A 19,082-nucleotide genomic window follows, 5' to 3' on the forward strand; every position below is an offset into this window, starting at 1 on the left:
CCCACAGCAAGCCCCCAGGGGCTTTAAGAGGCTTTGGGATCCCTGCCCTGGATCCCAACAGGGCACAGCCCCATGGCACAGCCTCGTTAGGGCCAGCCCCAGGCCCTGCTCTGCTCCTTTGCCCTCCCAGACCCTTTTTCCCTGGGGTTTTGCTCCCCTTCGAGCTCCCCCAGCCACGTTGGTCCCGCTACAAGCAGGGGAAGGATGCAGGGGAAAAGGGGGAAGGATGGGCCGCAGGGTGAAGGGCAGAGGATAAAGGGTGGAGGATGTGGGCTGCGGGGTGAAGGGCACGAGATAAGGGGTGAAGGAGGCGGGGGGAGGAGGCAGGAGAAGGCGGGGGGATAAAAGGTGAAGGATGGGGGATAAAGGGTGGAGGATGAGAGATAGGAAGAGGCAGGATGAAGAAGGAGGGATAAAGGGTAGAGGCTGCAGGGGGAAGGGTATGGGGTAGAAGAGCTGTGAGGATCTGGAGGATGCTGTGAGGAACCAAATTGCACTGCAGAAAAGCCATTGCCAGGCTCAGAGCCTTCATCATTGCCCCAAAAAAGGAGGATAATGAGCAAAATGGGGCGTTTGGTTAGGAAAAATACATCTCTGAGCCCCACGCGGCTTTGCAGCCCCCCTGGGAGCAGCCTGGGGACCAGCTCTGGCTGCTGGGGGAGGAAGGGGAAGGAGCAGAGCTGAGCCCCCCACCCCAGGCAACATTGGGGTCGCTTCTCGAGACCCAAACCACAAGAGAAAGGGAGGGGGATACCCCCAGCTCGGTTGGGAAAGCAGCAGGCGGCTCGCTTTGGTAATGAAATAATTTATTGTCTAACAGTCAAACAGTACAGAAGTTTACATACACACAGCAAGACTCTCCTAAAACACTTCTGAACTTCCTAAAATCGCCTGTGCTAACTGTAAGAAAAAAGCACCATTGGGGTGGTCTCGACACAGGAGGCGTAATGCCGGGGTATTTACACCGGGAGCTGAACGGCCGGAACCAAAATTCGCCTTCTCCCATCCGCTGCTGCCCCGTTCAGTCTGGGAATAAAAGCCAGTGAGAAAGCCAGGCAAGGGGGGGTGGTCTGGGGGCAATTTGGAAGCAAAACGGGGAAAAAAAATAGGGAAAGGGCAAAGAAAACGCAGCAAAAGCGCACCCAGACCGCATAAAGGGTCGGGAAGGCTCGCGAGGCGTGCAGCAGGGGGATGGAGACGCCTCCGCGCAATTTCTTCCTAAAACGTGGGGTGTGGGATGGGAACGGGCACGGGGATGGTCCAGGTGCTTTGGGAATCCGGCTGCTGGCACCTGCCACAAGCGCTACAAGGGGAGCAGAGAGGGAGCGTGGCCAAGGCAGAACTCCTCCCGCTACAGTACAGTGTCAAAACCTGAAATCGGGTACAAAAACGGGGCCGTGGGGGGAGGCCGAGCCCGTACCTATTGCTACAGGGGGGCAGAAGTGCTGCGGGACGGAGCAAGGTGCCGGGGCGGCGCGCAGCCGCTAATGCCCAGGAGAGGAGCAGCGGCACGGGCAGGACGGCAGCAGGACGCTGCCCGATCCCTTCCTCTGCCCGTCGCAAGCTCTCCCCAAAAATAAGAGCCATCTGCACCGGATCTGCTCCTCCACAAGGAAAACACCCCCCAAAAAAAAAAAAAAAAAAAAAAAAAGCGTGGTTTGGGCTCGCACACGTCTGTGCAATCGTAAACGTGGGGGGCGTGAGCGGCTCCTCGCTGTCCCCCTTTTTTTTTTTTATTTAAATAATCTACAAAAATCTAATTGCTGCAGCTTATTTCTTAGTAATGCTGGTGTGAATTCGAGGAAAAGGCTGGCAAAACGGAGAGCGGCGCTACCAGGGCTGCTGGGCGCACTGAGCGGGTGCAGCACCCTCCAGGAGTTTTGGGGAAAAAGCCCGGGGTTTCCGCCTCACGCCGGTTCAACTTTAGTGCCTCATTTTCCAAGGGTGGAGCCCTTCGGCGCCGTCAAGCTGGAGAGGAGCACGTCCAAACAGTGCAAAGGTCAATTAATTACTGCTTTATAGTGGGAGAAAAAAAAAAAAACTAAAAAAGGAAAACGAAACAAAACACACAGCATTTCACCAAAACAACGCCGTTAACCCAAAAAAAGGCACAACACACACACACACACACACTCAAATTTACAGAGTCAAAGCCTTAAGACTGGGTACGCCTAACTGAAAGTGAAACACAGCATTTTTCTCTCTCAGTGCTTTTCTGAAGACTCAGCACTGTGGTTCCCGTCCCGAAGGCAGCAGGAGCCGCAGCGCTGGGCTCGGAGGCACCGAAGCAGCACCTGCAGTGGTGGTGGGGGGAAAGTGGTGGAAAAAAAGAGCTGGAAAGACCCCAAGCCATCGTGCAGCAAAAGGGCAGACCCCAAAGGGCAGCCTCTCAGCTTGCCTCGTGGCTTCTGTCCTCCTATTTTTGTCTTTTGGTGTTGTTTGTTGGTGGGTTTTTTTTTGTCTTTTTTAAAGTGGACCGCTTCGAGCTCGCTCTCGGACTCGGGAAGACTCGGACTTTTCCCAGTGCAGAAGGCTTACACGAGGCGTAGATCAGTGCAAATCTGCTGGGCGGACAGCTCCAGCTGCTCCAGGAACATTTCTCGTGCTGCTTTTTCTTTCCAAAACCTAGCGCACACAAGCAGAGCACAGACTTCGGAGATTTTAGCGATCCACTAGCCCCGTCTCCCCTCCTTTTACTTCTCAAAGAGTCCAAATGATCCAAAAATAGCTTAGGGATTAAAAGATAAAATAAAAACAGACTAATAGTTCATTCGTTTGCACCTTGCTGGGTGTTTTAGTGGCTTTTGGCAGCTTGACGAGCGAAGTCTCAGGACCTGCGTGTCTCACGGGAGTGTTTAACGACGGCAGGCTGGGTTTTGGTGCCTGGAGGAGCTCTGGAGCCCTTGGAGAGCGAAGCCACAAAGCTGCTCGTGGCCGAACGCGGGGCTGGGAGGTCGCCATGCCGCACCGAGCGCTCGGTGTTCGTCGCCAGAGGTTTGCCGGGTGGGCGGAATAGAAAGAGCTTCAAACGTTTCGAGCCAAAAAAGAAAAGAAATTCTCTCTCTCCGTTAGCGGACCTCTACGTACAAAGATTCCAGAACATCTATAAAAGTCATCAGAAGGTATCTCCGCGACACCAGTTTCATAGAAAAGGAATAAATACTATTTATAGCTCGCGTGGTCTATGTACATTTACGTGTGCTCTGCTTAGCTTCGACCCAAGCGCGTTTGCAGGGTCGGAAACCACGGCTTGCGGGGCACGGGGTTGGCCTTTCCTTTCCTGTTTGGTTTTCTCTCTCTCTGAGGCAGCAACCAAAAGCTTTGGGAAGCCTCAAAAGCCTTGGGAAACCTCTCTAAGTGCCTAAAAACAACCCCGCCAGCCGGCCAAGTGCTTTAACACCAGCGGCACCCCGTGGGGACTCACCAGGAGCCACGTCCTGGAAAAGGCGAGCGCTCGGCTGCCGGTTATTGCTAAACTTTCACGAGGGGAGTGAGCGGGGCCAAGCATCGCTTCTAGAAAACAACTGAGGCATCATCTTTTTTTTTTTGTGCTAAAGGGATGGAGATAATCTTTGTTCATCTCTCCGAGGTAGAAAAAATTATCCCCGAGACAAGAAGCGTGAAGGACGTCCTAGGAATGCTCGCCTAGAACAGTAAAATACGCGGCCGCAGCGCGTGAGGTCAGACATTGCACAGGACGAGGATCGTACCATTTGGTTTTAGGGACTACAGGAATTTCTGAGATGTGGCAAAGCTGAAGGGGTCCTACCCGAAGCCCTCTGAGTAACGCTCCAGCAGCTCGCAGCCGAAACTTTCCTCTCGCAGACCTCCCTCTGCCCTCTCCTGGATCCAAGCTACCTAAGGCTGGGTTTCCCTACGGGTCTCCCTTCAGCTCGTCGCCCAACGACGCACATTTGGGCCCTGCTGCTGCTCGTTAGGGACGTGGCACTGCTGGGCAAATGCCACAAGATCCAGAATACCGGGCGGTAACAGCAAGGCGAAGAACAGCCGAGGTCTCCCGGCACTGCTGTTACCGCTGCGATATTCTCGGGCGCGTCGAGGTCTGGCTGGAATGTGCGGTCTCACCGAGATGAGTTTCCCCGACGGGAAGAGAAGCGAGTGGATGCGATGGGCCGCGTGCTGCAGAGGGCAGCGTGCTCCCCGGGCACTTTTTCGGGCAAAGCGGGCTTCATTTCTGTCGGTGGTGCAAGATTTACGTGCAAGGAGAAGTGCGGGTCCGGCGTCCTACCTAACGAGATCCAACGGGGAGAGAGCGGCGGGCGGAACGGCTCCGGGAGTCGCTCCTTAGAGAGCGGGGCACGGCTTCTGATTGCTCTGCGACTTCAACCTCTTCACGCCGGAGCTGGAGTAGCCCTCGTCGCTGCACACGCTCTGCAGGCTCCCTCTTTCATCCGAGTCGCTCGGGCTGCTGCTGCTGCTCCAGTCGAGGTCTGCGGGCAGCGAGTCTGTGCTCTCCACGTCCACGTCTATCTCTTCTGCGAGCACAAAGGGCGGTGTTACAGGACGGCCACGAGACCCCCCCCAGTGCTGCTCGCCCACCGGTGTGGTTCCTCTCACCTCTGTCCGAGTCCGAGCGCTCGGAGGACACAGTGGATCCGATGCTGTCCATCCGTAGCCTCTCCACGCCCATCTTTTCCAGCTGCCTCTTCAGGTGCCGCTGCTCCCGCTGCAGCTTGTCGATTTGGTTGAGGGCTTTCCTGTCGCTGTCTTCAAGCTTCTGCAGAGGTGGAGAGACCAGACAGCGTTACTTCCTCCCCCCATCGCATCCCACAGCCCTTATATTTTCCATCCCAATGATTCCAAACCTCTCAGACTCCCTGGGAACCCCATGCTTTGGCCGCACAGTGCAGCAACAACCGCTGTTCCCTGGCACCGCATGCTCTGCCAGCTCCACGCCATTTCAGGCACCAGTGACCCATGTCTACTGCCACATGGGGGATTTCTTCCCAAGGACTGTACAACTGGGACCAGTAAGAGCTTGCCCATACCCAGCCTGACATGCATGAACCAGAATTTCCTCGCACGCACGCACTGCTCTCCTCCTCCCGCAGCCTGGAGGAAATGGAAGCAGCATCTGGCCTGGAGAGCCGGGCCAAACAGACCCGATGACATCCACACCGCACACACGTGAGAGGTTTCCTCCTCCAGACGGCGACACTGGAGCCAGCCCAACCCTATTTATATATTTTCAGTCTCCGATAAGTCGCCGGCTGCACGCAGGCTGACGCCAGAGCTCCCCCGCTTATCTGCTGGGCCATAAACTAAATAATGCGCTCAGCAAGAGCTCTGTTGAGTCAAAGTTTAAAGGACAAGCAATAAAGTTGTAAATGCTCTGGAAAAGAAAACAAGAGGTCCTGCTAACATCCTCCCACCTCTAGAAGGCAGTACTTTGAACCTGTCTCATTCCTAAGGCCTCTGGGCAGCTCTGCAGTATCAAACACGTGGAAATTGGGCTTTAGGGCAGAGTGGCAGCTGCCCACATGCCTGTTTGTAGGGTTTTTACACAGACTTGCTGCAGTAACTGCAGGGAAAACAACCCTGACCTCTGGCATCAACCCCAGGCAGGTTTGAGGCTCCGGATACCCCCAAATCCCACTCTACGTATGGCGGTGCAGGTCTTGAAACTGAGCTCAGCATTTGTCTAATGGGAACAAAGCTTCCCCTTCCAATGACACCAGAATAAAAGCTTTGGGAATTTCAGGTGGAAAAGCTTTTTCCTGAGCCCTCTGCCCTTTGGGGTTGGGTTGGTGCCATCCGGCAGCACGTCGGCAGCCCTGGCATCCCACAGGTTTTAGGGCACAACTTGGTTTTGGGGCACAATTTTGGCGTGTTGCCCAGAGGTTCCCCTTGCGTGGTCCCGACCCAACCCAGACTCACCTTTATGTGCAATTTCGCTCTCATCAGCAAACTCAGCGTCGTGTGCTTGTTGGTTTCAGGCCCGAGCGGCACCAGCATCTTCAGCTTCTCCAAGCACAACCGCAGGTGGGCTCGCCTGCAAGACATGGACACAGCACGATGAGCGCTCGGGTGCGTGCTCCACGAGCAGCTTTTAACCTCTGCACGCAGATAGTTGGGGTGGTTACAAGCCAAGAAAGACGATAAACGAGAGCAATTGCTCGTCTGGGCTCAGAAACCCATTTATTCCCAGCACGCTGCTCCGAGATTTGATCTCTCAAACCAACAGAGGAATTTCTCTCTGACCCGCGGTATCAGCTTGGTCTCCACGGTTTCTGGCCAGTTTAGGGCAGCCCATTAAGGCAGATGTATGGCCTGCTGCCTGCTCCATCCCCTAAAAACCCCATGGCCAGCTCTGCAGGCATCCACCAGCTGGTGAGAAGAGCTCCCAGGCTCAGGACCTGCATGGATGAGCTCAGCGCTCCGCTCTCTTCTAAGAAAATCCCCGGCCCCGGTGGCTGGAGATGCTGGAGGTGAAGACAAAGATCAGCTGGGACTTTTGGCTCGTGTTTTGGCTCATGGCCACGAGAAATCGAGGCTGACACGCCTGTCAGGCTTCTAAGAGTTGCGGAAAGGAGGACGGTTTCAGGACAGAATGGGTTTGACCCACAGAGTGCTAATGGGGACGAGCCCCCTGCCCACACCACTGGCCGCCAGCCTGGGGTCTCCCCCCAAAAACCTGCACCCATGGGTGCCTCCGGTCCTTGACAGGCTCCAGCTGTGCCTCAAGAGGTTGAGGAGGGCAGCAGCAGGGAGCTGCAAACCCAGCGCATCCCCTATATCTGTTTTGAGTAGGATTTCACCTGCCCTAACACCTGGGCTCACGCTTTATGGCCCCCACCCCGCTGCTGCACCCACGGGTGAAGCTCTGGGTGCCCACGGAGGTCCCTCAGCGGCCGAGGTGCTCCCAGCACGGCCGGTTTGCCTCGTGTCGGGCGCCCCAGCCCCGATATTTGGGTTACGTTTAGGTTGCAACACCGGTCTTTGAAATACCCGAAGCTGACAGAGGCGGCCACGGGGATTTTGCAACGAGCGACCTGCCTATCTCGTTCCGGGCACGTCGGGGAGTAAACAGGCATTTGCCTACACAAAGTGCCTGCTGAATACCAGCACAAACAAAACACGCCCGCTGGGGGGAATCCCAAACACCAACGGGCTCGGAGAGGAGCCTCTCCAAAGCTTATTTGCAGTCGTAGGGGGAAAAGAGCCAAGAGGAGCTGTGCAGGGATGCCATCGACCCGCACGGTCTCAGGGTGAGGAGCCAGCCCCGCTGCGCTCCCCGTGAGCTGCAGCAACAAAATCGGGGTCCTCGACTAACTCTCTTTGGCACAGCACCTCGTAACCAGCACCGTAAGAACGAGAAATGGAAAAAAAATCAGTTTTGGGGCTGAGCAGAAGCTGTGTTTCGGTGCTAACACCCAGATGGGATGGGGTGGAGGAGGTGCAGCCGCAACCCGCTCGGCTTTGCCGATGCTGAGCGGTTTGCAGGATTACAACACGCCTCAGTTTCCCCTTCCAGGTGGTGCAGCGTGCGTTAAAGAGCATTTTTTGCAGCTTTTGCCTAACCCAAACTGCTGCCGTGCTTAAAAAAAAACACAACAGAGAGATGTGGCACGAAGGGGAGCGAGCGGGGAGCGCCGGCAGGTCGAGACCACGATTCCCCGGCTCGAGCCCGGCGGGGTTTGCAGGAGGACAGCTCGAAGCAGCAGCTAACGAGGACAATTTGCAGCAGCACCTAACGAGGACGGGGCTCGTCACCCTGCACCTCGTTTCCGCGCAGAGGGGCGGAAGGACGGGAGGTGACCGTGCTTACCGCGCTCGTGGCGCAACGCAGCCGCCGGGATTTCAACACGGCGCCGCTGCAAGAGGGGTGCAACGCGGCCTGACGTCCTCTGCGGGGTTTTTTTGGGTAAGCAGATGCTGATTTTCTCAGGCTTTTGAAAGGAGGAATAAATGGCCCTGTCCGTCCCTAACTCACATCACTCAGGGCAGGGGCAGCTCTGCCTCCAGGTACAAACCAACCGAGTCCACGCGAGCCCTTTGCTGGCAGCAGACAACAAAACCCCACAATATTTGAGCCTCATCCAAGCCAAAGAGAGGAAAAGAGAAGCCCTTAAAGGACTCAAAGCCACCCTTCAGCCCTACAAAGACCTCACCAGCCTGTCCCAAATAACCACGGTTGCGTTCACAGCTCCAGCCTTGCACCTCCACAGAGTTTTCCAGCCCGGCTGAACTCCGGTAGCTTCGCAGGGAGAGCCGCACAGGGGGTTAATTTAAACGGGTTTTAAATTAATCAGGGTTTAAATTAAACCCCATAACGGCGCATTATGAAGCCACAGAGCAATTAACACGCGCGGGACCTTCCTGGGAAGGAGGCTTCCAGCTCGCCGCTGCACCCCAAGGATGGGAGCGGTATTTGGAGAGCGCCTGCGGAGCATTTTGGGAGGTGCCTGCACACTCTCCCTACCCCAAAACTGCAGCCTTTTGGGGTCAACGTTATTAGAGTCGAGCACCATCCCTGTCTGCTCACTGCACGCCCAGGGACAGGAAATGCTTGGGGCCTGAGCACCCCGTCCGGGTGACGCCGGGAGCCACCCATGCACCCCATCCCGTCCCGTCCCTCCCTGGCCCTGATGCCCAAATCCCGCTGCCCACGGGCACTTGCTTGCTTCTCCCTCAGGGACAGGACCCGAATGTCCCCAACGGGAGTTAAAGAGAAGGGATTTGTTCAAATGCAGGTCTGGGCGAGCTGCCAGGACTCACCTGTTCTTCTCCATCTCGTTGTGTGTCGACCTGGAAGAGAACGGACACGGCGTTAGGTCCTGTAGGGGGGTGCGGCGTGAGAACAAACCCCACAGGGGGAACGGGGACAGGGGAGACCCTGGGGACATCAAACTGGGTGGGAACCAGGCACAGGACACTTGGTGGCACAGTATGACAGAGAATCACCCCAATGAATGGCAATAAATGGGTGAGGAAAACCCTAAAATGGGATTTTAATGGGGCAAGGATTGTTTTTAGAGATTTTCTGGCTACGAAGACCAGGAACATGGGGTTGTCTTGGTGGCAGGGCTCAGGGCACACAGCACACACCCCAAAAAAACTCTCCAGCCTCGTGGCGGAGGCATTTTGGAGAAGAGGAAGCATCGAGAGAGCGACCGCAGGCCCAGTGCCGACGTGCGTATCTGTGGGCAGGAAGGGGAAAAGTTGCTCCATCCCAACACGGCCCTGAAACCGAGCCCACGGGAACGCAGCCGGGCCTCCGGCTCTGCTCACATTTTTCTCAAAAAAGACATGAATTTGTGCCTAAAACACCAAAAAAGGCACCTACAGGTGTGCAAACCCTGCACGCTCCAGGGATGTGGATGCTCTCCATCTCCCATGGCCATCCCTGTTCAAGTTCCCCTTTGATTAATTAATTATTTTTCTTTTTGGTGGCTTCATTTTGGGGCTGTTCTGGGTCTGATCCTTTTAGGGTGTTGATTTTTTGCAAGCACACATCATAACATACAGGTGAAGGTCGGGGAGTTGGGGGATTTCAGCTCCTGCACCCCACTTTGGGGGGCTGAGAACCCCCCTCCTGCACCCTAAACTCCCCAGAAAGGGATTTTCGAAGCCCTCCCCTGGGCAGCAGGGCGAGGATGGGCATGGCCAGATCCTGGCTTCCCCGATGACTCCGTGCGGACACGTCCTGCTCCTTCTGATTCACCAAAACCGCCTCAAAACAAGGAATCAGCCCCAAAACTCCCCGAAGGGGAACTCAGGCGCTGTGCACCCCCAAAAAACCACGTCGGAGGAGGGAATAAAACCCCCGGGGCACCCCAAAATGGGAAAAAAAAATAAAAAAACAAACAGATGATGGAAAATGGGGGAAAAAACGTGGAAAAAGGTGGTGCCCGCAGCCGGTGTCACGCGGACAAACCCGCTGGGGACGGGGCAGGGGCTGGTGCCAGCTCAGCACCGCTCCACCCTGGGCAAACAGCTCTGGGCACGGCCCCAGCCAGACCTGTTGTGGGGTCGAAGTCCCCAGAGGTGGCCCCGGTCCCCAGTGCGGTGTCACCGCTGGTAATGGGGTCCCGGAGACGGGGCCGGTGCCAAGGTGGGAGGAGAAAATGATTCGGATTTGTTCTTCTGCATCCCCAAATCATTTGGGGTCGCTCCCTCTGGGCTAGGGTGGGAAATGTTTTGGGGGAAGGCTCCTGTGATGGGGGGCTCCAACCAGGACTGATCATAAAAAAAAACAGGAGCACAGGGTCCCCTCTTTTTAGGGTCAACACCCACCTGCAACCCTTGGAGGATGTGAAGGTCCCCTCCTTTTGGGGCCGGTCCCCACCTGCCAGCCCCAAGGGACACGAGGGTTTCCTCTTTTTGGGGTCGACACCTGCCTTCCACCCTTGGAGTACAAGAGGGTTTCCTCCTTTTGGGGCTGCCACCTGCCATCCCTGGGGGGCACAGGGATCCCCTCCTTTTGGGGATAGGGAGGGGGGTGGGGGACGAGCACCTATGGGGCCATCCCAAAAACAAGGCTTGAGCTGGTGCCCAGGATCCAGAGGGCTTTTGGGACAGACCCCAAAACCTGAACGGGATTTATCTCAGCACCAAGCACCACAGCAGCGCCCGACCCCAAACCCCGGCAGGATTCATCCCCTAAAGGGAACCGGGATGAGTTTCGCTTTCGACACCGCCCTCCAGCCCGAAATGCTCCGGCGGCCCCGGTGTCGGACCCGGCTGCCACGTCACGGCCGCGCCTTTAGGGCCGGGTTCGCCCCAGAAGGGAGGTTCCCGTCACGGCCCCAAGCCTGTGACGTGTGGGACTCCCCCCCGGCACTCCCCCAGCACCGAACCCGGCGGGGTTTTGGGGTCCTCAGAGGGGTTTAGGACACCTGGGGGGGGGTATGGTTCCCTCAGAGTGGGTTTTAGGGTCCTCAAGCAGGTTTTGGGGTCTCCTGGAGGAGTTTTAGGGTCCTCAAGGGGGGGTTTAGGGTCTCCTGGAGGTGGCTGGTGACTTAGGGTCCCTAGGTGGGGTTTTAGGGTCACTGAGGTGAGCCCCTAGGGGTGGAGGATGCTTAGGGCAGCTTGGGGGGGTTCTGTGTGTGTCCTGGGGGGTTCCTGAGTAGCCTGGCCCCATGCCCTGTGACAGGGGTGTCCCCAAGTGTCCCCCCCAGCCCTGCCTTATAACAGGGACACCAACTGTGACAGCGGGGTCCCCAAGGGGCCCATCACCCCACAGCAGGGAACACCGACAGCCCCCTGTCCCCCGGTGACAGCGGGGTCCCCAAATCCCCCTGAGGTCCCCAAAGTCCCCCTGAGGTCCCCAAATCCCCTCCCCACTGCCACCGCTGTCCCCAAGGGTCCCCAAACATCCCCTAAGTCCCCAACCTCCCCCGTTACCCCATGACAGGGCACACCGACAGCCCCTAACCCCGGTGACAGCGGGGTCCCCAAATCCCCCCGGGGTCCCCAACGTCCCCGTGACCTGTCCCCAACCCCGGTACCCCCCGGTACCCACCCCCTCACCCCCTACCCCATAACACGAAGCCACCACCACCCCCCCCGGTCCCCCCGACCCCTCCCGGTCCCCCCTCCTCCCCCAGGTCCCGGTACCCCCCCGGTAACGACCACCCCCCCCCCACCCCGTTACCTGCTTCCCCCTCCGCTCCTCCTGCCCTTCGCCCTCCTCCTGGCCCCTCTCCGCTCTCCGCCGGGCAGCACCGAGGCGTAGCCGTGCTCGGCCTCAGCGGGGCCGGCCCGGTAAGGAGCCGCCGGTGCCACCGGAACCCCCCGGGAAGCCACCGGGGAGGCTCCGCTGCCCAGCTCCTTTCGCTCCAGGAACTCGGCGGCCGCCAGCAGCAGCTGGATGCGGCCCGCAGGGTCTCCGCCGCCCTCCCCGGCCGCCGCCGCTGCCGCCGCCGCCGCCGCCATCGCCGCGCTCCGGGGCCCGGGCCCGGGACCGGGGGTGAGCGGGGCTCGGGGCCCGGCCCCGCCTCAGCGTAAGCCCCGCCCCCCGAGCTTCGCTATTGGACGCCGCCTCTCCACCCCGCGCGGGGGTTCGGGCGCTGATTGGGTGGTGGAGGGGGAGGCGGAGCGCGATTGGGTGGGAGAAGGGGCGAGGGGGTGGGGAAAGCGTGAGGGGATGAGGAGGGCTATTGGTGGGTTGGGGGGAGGGGGTGGGGCGCTTCCGGCTTCGGGGGGCCAATGGGAGGAGAGGGGAGAGGGAGGGGCGGGGCCAGGCGGGAACGGGGAGGGGAGGGGCCCCCCTGAGGAGCGGGGACGCCCCCAGCCCCCCCCCCCCGGGCCAGGGCCCCCCCCTCAAGGACTCCCCCCAAAAAAAACCCTCCCCCACGCAGGGAACCCCCCCAGGACTCCCCCCCCAAAAAGCAGGGCCCCCAAAACCCCCCCTCCAGAAGCTGGGACCCCCCCCAGGCAGCAGGGGCCCCCCCAAATCCCCCCCCAAAAGCTGAGACCCCCCCCCCAAAAGCCAGAGCCCCCTCCCCAAAGGCAGGAACCCCCCTCAGGACCCCCCCCAAGGGAGAGGGACCCCCAAAATCCCCTCCCCCAAAAGCTGGGACCCTCCCCAAAATGCAAACCTCAGGGCCAGAACCCCTCCCTCAGCAAAGGACCCCCCCCAGAAACCCCCTCCCCAAAAAAATCCCCAGGCAGGGGAACCCCCAAATCCCCCCTCATTAGCAGGGACACCCCCCAAAATCCCCCCCCAGGTGCCCCCAAAGAGGATGGGAAGCACCCCCACACCCCAAACAACCCCCAAAATGCTGGGGGTACCCTAAAAAAGACACCCTCCCCAAAAAAAAAGAGACCCCCCAACCCCCCAAAAAGGGCCCCCTGACCCCAAAAAAGGGGACCCTCCTTTAAGACAAGGCCCCACCGAGGTGGGGGGGGGGCACACCCCAAAACCCGGCCCTGCCCTGGGGTGACTCAGCCCAGAACCAGATAAACCCGGCCAGGGGGGGGCCGGGGGCGTCACCCCCCCAAAAAAAATAAATTACAAAAATAACAACAACAACAAAAAAAAGTTTGGGTGTTTTAGGGGCGGCTGCGGTCAACCAGTTTGTCCCGAAACCTCCTGCCCCCTCCCGTACCCAAAAAGTGTTTTTTTTCCCTGTTTTTTGGGTGTCCAGGTGGCCAAAATGGGGGGGGGGGGGTTAATTAGCAGAGCCCTAACGAAGCACACGGTGTCTCGGAAATCCCTGGCCTTATCGCGGGGCAGCAGGCGGCCGGCGGGCTGGGGCGTGACGGGGAGATTACGGGACGCTGGCGGCGTCACCGTGCCCGGGGTGTCACCGTCCCTCGGGTGTCACCGTCCCTCGGGCGCCCCAAGTCCCAACGAGGCTGGGATTTAGGGAGGTGTCTCCGCTGTGATGCCCCCAAACTATTGAGCAGGACCTTTCAAAAGACAAAAAAAAAAAAAAAAAAAAAATCCACATTTTTCACAGCAAGGGCTCCAACCCCACAATTTTTTAATGCAAAGGCTCCAATCCCACAATTTTTTAGTCTCCAATCCCACATTGTTTTAGTCTCCAATCCCACAATTTTGACAGCAAAATCTCCAATCCCACAATTTTTAAAAGCAAAGTCTCAACCCCCCCAATTTTGATAGTAAAGGCTGCAACCCCACATATTTTTTTTACCGCAAAATCTCCAATCCCACACTTTTTTAAAGCAAAGTCCCCAATCCCACAATTTTGCTAGTAAAGTCTCCAATCCCACTTTTATTTTTATTTTTATTTTTTTTTTTTTCACATGAAGGACCCCAATCCCCGAATTTTGATAGCAAAGGCTCTAACCCCACATATTTTTTTTTTTTTTTTTAAAGCAAAGTCTCCAATCCCCAAATTTTGACAGCAAAGCCTCTGGTCCCAAATATGATATTAAAGCCTCCAATGCTTCAATTATTTACAGCAACGACCCCAATCCCACATTTTTTTACAGTAAAGGCCCCAATCCCAGGCTGGACACACTCATCTACACCTTAATTTCTTTGATGACCTCATGTATTTGCTGGGAACGGGAGGAATTTGGGGCATCGGGACCCCCCCCCCTGCAGACATCTTTGTGGTGTCCCCATAGGGTGCAGCAGCAAGGGGGGGGCATCCCCCTTTCCCCTCTATTTTTTTTTAGGGGAAAAAAAGGCAAATATTTGCTGGGGCCTCACGTTGGCTCCTCTCTGGGCCGAGAACAACCCCAGGAAGGGGATGGTGGCTCCTGGGGTTGTGCTGCCACCTCCTGGGGCTGTGCAAGCTGCCTCCCTTCGTCACCCCCCATTTCCCAAACCCGTGTTTGGAACCTGTCTCGATTGTTCTAGATTGTCTAGAACAGGGAGCGTATTTGGGATCTGGTGGGACATATTTGGGATCATCCCGTGGGACACTGTAGTCCCCGGAGCCAGCTCTTAGGGCCTGTGCCAGGCTTGGAGGGGCTGCAGGGAACATGCCAGGGGCTCAAGGGGCTGCAGGGCGAGTGACAGGGCTTTGAGGGGCCTCAGGTCCCACCGCAGTGGTTGAAGTCGATGCAGGGAACATCAGAGTTGTTGGAGGGGCTGCAGGGACAATCCCAGGGCTTGCAGGGGCTGCAGGCTGCGTCACAGCTTTGCATCAGGTCAAGACGCATTTTCCTAGAACCAGACATTTCCTCCTGAAGGGGCGGAAGAGCATGGAAAGGTCTTCCAAATGCAGAGAGCAGACCCCGGCAAACCTACAGCTGCTGCTAGGAAGTACATAAACTTTTTTTTTTTTTTTTTTTTCTGGTTGTTAACATTGTTTCACAACAACAGATGCAAAGATGGATCTTGAGCTGAGGGCAAAGGTGACCTTGGATCTGAAGCACACAGGCATTCGCTAATGTCCCCCCATCCTGAGTGAATGCGCAACGACTCGGAAGGAAAAATAAAGTCCAAACCAGTGTGTTGTGATAAGGAGAGTTTAATAGGGTAGAAAAGGAAGAGAAACAAACAAAATGATAAATAATGATATGTATAATTTATAATATATCAATATATAAAAATATTTAATACTATTAAATACGAATACTTATAATTTTATAATAAGAAAACAATGCCATACTGTACAACACAGTCAATAAAGTGGATTTAATGAAATAAATAATAAAACCAACAAATTAAATGAAAATTAACAAATTTAAATTTAATAAAAATCAAACCCATTTTTCCCATAACAATGAATTCCTATCCCCATCATCACTTTCCATCCCACTGATCATTTCCTATCCCAGCCACCTCCCATTGCTGCTCCCAAGGCTCAATTCCCAACTCCCATTCTTCCATCCATCCATCCATCCATCCATCCATCCATCCATCCATCCATCCATCCATCCATCCATCCATCTTCTGCCGTCCGTGCTGGCCATGCCCACATCCATGCACGGCCTGAGCATGGGCAGCGGGAGCGGGCTGCATGAAATCCCCTTGGCATCCCAGTGCAAGAAGAGCTGCAGGCAGAGGCCTTGCTGAGTGACCACGTAAGGAGAGGAATTTAATCCAGAAGGCAGGAAAGAAGAGCAATGCCCTGAAAGAAGAACCAAGTCTTGTCTCTCAGCCCTTTGGTGTCCCAAGCAGCAGTTGCCATGGGCAAGCTTTCCCAGCCCAGCCGCTGCCAGCATCTCCCCAGCTTCCCATTGCCACCTTCCTCGGTGAGCCACGCATTTTCCATTGCCCCCGTTGCCCATCCCTGAGAGTGGCAAGCTCATCCCCTAGCTCCAGCACGAGAGAGGGGAGAGGGCAAGCGAGAGGGGCAAGGGCTGAGGAGCGTGGCTGAAGCTGGAGCAGGTGCCTGCAGAGGTCTCTGTGCCTGCCTGGGTGCTGCGGGGGCCGTCGAGGAGAAGCCCGAGGTCGGTCACGGGTAGCCGTAAGAGTAGGCTCTGGCGTGGTCCTTCTGCCGCTGCACGAAGAATTGCACGGGGCCGATCTTCATCTGGTGGGCCGCCCGCTGCCGCTCCTCCTGGGCCAGCTTCTTCAGGCGCTCCCGCTCGGGACGCTGCTGCGGCGTGATGGGCACCGACTCCTCCAGCGTCTTGGCCCCGCTGGCCTGGGGACAGAGCCTGTCCTGGGGCCGCACGGCACGGGGCTCCCCACTCGGAGTCTCTGGCAGCAGCCGCGCTCTGCGGGGAGCTGGTGCCGCTGCTCCTTGCCCCCCTGCAGCCCCCGGGCTTCGCGCTCTCTTCACCGGTGCCGTGGTGCTGTTGATCGCCGGCTGCTGCCCGCTGCTGCCTGCTTCCCTGCTGCTGCCAGCCACCGTGCTGCTGCCACGCGTCTTCCCCTGGCACGGTCTCTTGCGGCCTTGGCCAGCCTGGCCCAGCAGCATCTTCCTCTCCTTGCGGGGGGGGTTCTCTGTCGTCGGCCTCCTGTGCTGGCAGCTCTGCGCTGTCCCGGGGGTGCTGCTGGGCGCGGGGCGCTTGGCCCCCCGCTCGGTGCCGGTGGACGCAGGGGCAGCCAGGGGGCTCTTGAGGGGACCCAGGGGGCGTTTGGGCAGGGGTCTCCTATGGTCACTGCGGCCCTTGGGGTTGGGGCGTTTCTTGGGGGAACTCGGGGGGGATTTGGGCTGTGCTCTCCTAAGGGCACTGGGGACCTTGGGGTTGGGGCGGGTCTTGAGGGAACGCTGGGGGGGTTGGGGCAGGGCTCTACTAAGGGCACTGAGGACCTGGGTGTCAGGGAGGCTCCTGGGGGGACTCAGGGGTGGACTGGGTAGGGGGCTCCTAAGCGCACTGGGCAGGGGACTGGCTGCAGGGCTGAGGGGGGGGCTCACTGCTGGCACGACGGGGGACTGCAGCGACAGCCCACCCTCAAGCTTCTCGGGGCGCACCCCAGGGCTTGAGGGGACCTCACCGAGGGCTCCTGTGGCTTCCAGTCCCTGCGTGCTCGGCTCCTCGATGTCCTCGCAGAGGTCGGGCAGCTGGGAGAGGAAGCGGCTGAGGGCAGGACTGCTGGGCAAATCGGGGAAGGCGTCCTGGGGCTCCACGGCATCGAGCCAGCTGAGCAGCTCCTCCATGTCGGGGATGGGGATGTCCAGGTGGGCCAGGAGCTCGTCCTGCACGTGCTGCAGCTGCTGGCTGTCCCCTGCCAGCTCTGGAAAGGCCTCGGCCAAGGCATCGGGGCCCAGCTCGGGCAGCTGCGGGGGCTCCTCAGGCACCTGCGGGGCTGTCGCCGCTGAGGACGAAGCAAGAAAATCCCCCAAGACGGCCGATGTCAGCTTTCCCGTGGCCCCTGGGTGTGGGGCCACAAGCGGCCGGCTGTGCCAGCCCCAAACTCACCGTCGGGCGTCGCCGTCTGGGTGCTGGCGGTCCTTGGAGCCTGGGCAGGCTCGGGGGGAGTGGGGCCGGGCAGCGGGGGCCCCTGGTCCTCGCTGAGCCCCACGGCGTGCAAGCAGGGCTCCGGCAGCTGCCCCCGGCTGCTGCTCAGGGTGCGGGGCGTGGGGAGCGCCTGCCCCCGCAGCGGAGGCCCCGGGACGAGGGGTGGCGGGGGGTTGCGCTGGGCGGGGGCCTGCAACAGGCAGGTGCCTGCGGGGTGCAGGAGCTCCCCATGGAGCACGGCCCTGGGCCCCAGCCCCAGCGCATGGTGGGGCACCAGTGTCCCCGTCACCATGGGCTGTCCCCACTGATGGACGGGGGCACAGGGAGGAGCGGTGTGGGGGAGCTGCCCCACGGCGGGGAGCTGCACCAGCTGCAGCTGGTGCCCCATGGTTGGGAGCTGCACCAGCTGCAGGTTTTGCCCCACAGCGGGGAGCTGCCCCACAGCAGGGAGCTGCCCCACGGCGGGGAGCTGCCCAAGCTGCAGGTGGTGCCCCTGGGCTGGGAGGTGCCCCCCAGGTGGCAGCTGCACCCCGGCGGGGAGCTGCAGCACCTGCCCCTGGACCCCCGGCACCACGTGCCAGACGGTGGCCTGGGGCAGCGCGGAGGGGAGGGTGGGTACCTGCAGGGGCTGCAAGGGCAGCGCCGTCGCTCCGGGGAGGGAGGGCAGCAGCCAGGCAGCCACCGTTGGCGGCACGGCTGGGACGACGAAGGGGGAGTTTTGCGTCTGCGCAAGCCGCAGAAGCCGTCTGGGGAAACCCTCTGTGGGAAAAAGGACGCTGGGCTGAGCTCTGGGGCGCTGGGCTCGCCAGCAGGGCCGCAGCCCCGGGAGGAGCGGGAGCCGGCTGCTGGACCTGCCATGGTGGCTGGAGAGTGGGGCGGTTGCTTGGGGAACCCGCGCAACGGCCGTTCCGTCCCAACGGCTGACCAGCCCCTCGCCGACATCTTGGGGAGGACTGCAGGCTTTGGAGCCAAGCAGGCTGCCCAGCGCAAGACTTGGCCATCCCCAGCAGGCTTGCCCTCCCACGCAGCACTTGCCATGCCCACCACGCTTCCACACCGCCTCTTGCCCGTCCTGAGCATTTCCCAGCCCAGGACCAGCTTTCATCCTCATGGTCATTTCCCATCCTGACAAGCTCACAAGATAACAGATTCCCATACAAAAGATTTCCCATCAACACAAGCAGATTTTTCCCTTCATCCAAAGAGATCTCGTCCCAAAGAATTCCCCTCTCTTGGAGGACTTTTCCAAGTATTTCCTTCCCCAGGGAATGGTACCCACCCCATTCAAGACTTCCCATCCCAGTACTTTCCCATCCCAGGAGTGCCTGCCCATCCCAAGGCTTTTGCTTCCCAATGCTTTCAAACCCCGGGCACATTTCCCATCTCTTTCATTGCCCAATGCCTTTCCACCCCAAGGAAGCCTTCCCATCCCAGCACGGATTTGGCAGCAGAGAAGAAAAACGGCAATAAAGTGGAAACAGCCCACGGTAATGACGAATGCGTATTAATAGCCAATTAATATTAATTCGTTATTAATAACCAATGACGTCACTACAGCCCCGATGACGTCACGGCCGGCGGACCGCTGCGGTGCCTTCCGCCAGGGGGCGCTGTGGGGAGGCGGCCTCCTGGTGCCGCCACCGCCGCGTGACGTCAGGGCGGTGCCCAGCGCTCCTCACCCCCCCCCCCCCCGCGACCCCCGTGGTCGGGCCTCGGCTGCTCCCCCCCCCCCCGGTGCCCGGAGCTCCCCAGAGCAGCCCCGGCACCGAGGCACCCACCGCCCCCCG

General features: G+C 58.7%; 2 protein-coding genes across 4 annotated transcripts; both read right to left on the reverse strand.

The window, feature by feature from the left end:
* Positions 1-789: 789 nt before the first annotated feature.
* Positions 790-11,960, reverse strand: MXD1 (MAX dimerization protein 1). Its single transcript, XM_038167131.2, has 5 exons — positions 11,618-11,960; positions 8,740-8,769; positions 5,899-6,013; positions 4,579-4,738; positions 790-4,496 (listed from the first exon to the last, which is right to left on the reverse strand). Exons 1-5 carry the CDS (start codon positions 11,896-11,898, stop codon positions 4,306-4,308), a joined length of 777 nt encoding a protein of 258 aa, XP_038023059.1. The 5' UTR covers positions 11,899-11,960; the 3' UTR covers positions 790-4,305.
* Positions 11,961-14,917: 2,957 nt separating this feature from the next.
* Positions 14,918-18,989, reverse strand: LOC119713562 (uncharacterized). 3 transcript variants are annotated; one of them, XM_072027260.1, is made up of 3 exons: positions 17,257-18,987; positions 16,173-17,152; positions 14,920-16,034 (listed from the first exon to the last, which is right to left on the reverse strand). In XM_072027260.1, the coding sequence occupies exons 1-3, from the start codon at positions 18,449-18,451 to the stop codon at positions 15,843-15,845; spliced, it is 2,367 nt and encodes a 788-aa protein (XP_071883361.1). In that variant the 5' UTR covers positions 18,452-18,987; the 3' UTR covers positions 14,920-15,842. The 3 variants fall into 3 exon arrangements, with proteins under 3 accessions (XP_071883359.1, XP_071883361.1, XP_071883360.1); XM_072027259.1 differs by having other exon boundaries at positions 14,921-15,515; positions 15,802-17,152; positions 17,257-18,988; XM_072027258.1 differs by having other exon boundaries at positions 14,918-17,152; positions 17,257-18,989.
* Between the last annotated feature and the right edge of the window lie 93 nt (positions 18,990-19,082).

Source organism: Anas platyrhynchos, chromosome 23 (genome assembly GCF_047663525.1).
Source record: "Anas platyrhynchos isolate ZD024472 breed Pekin duck chromosome 23, IASCAAS_PekinDuck_T2T, whole genome shotgun sequence".
Classification (NCBI taxonomy): Eukaryota; Metazoa; Chordata; class Aves; order Anseriformes; family Anatidae; genus Anas; species Anas platyrhynchos.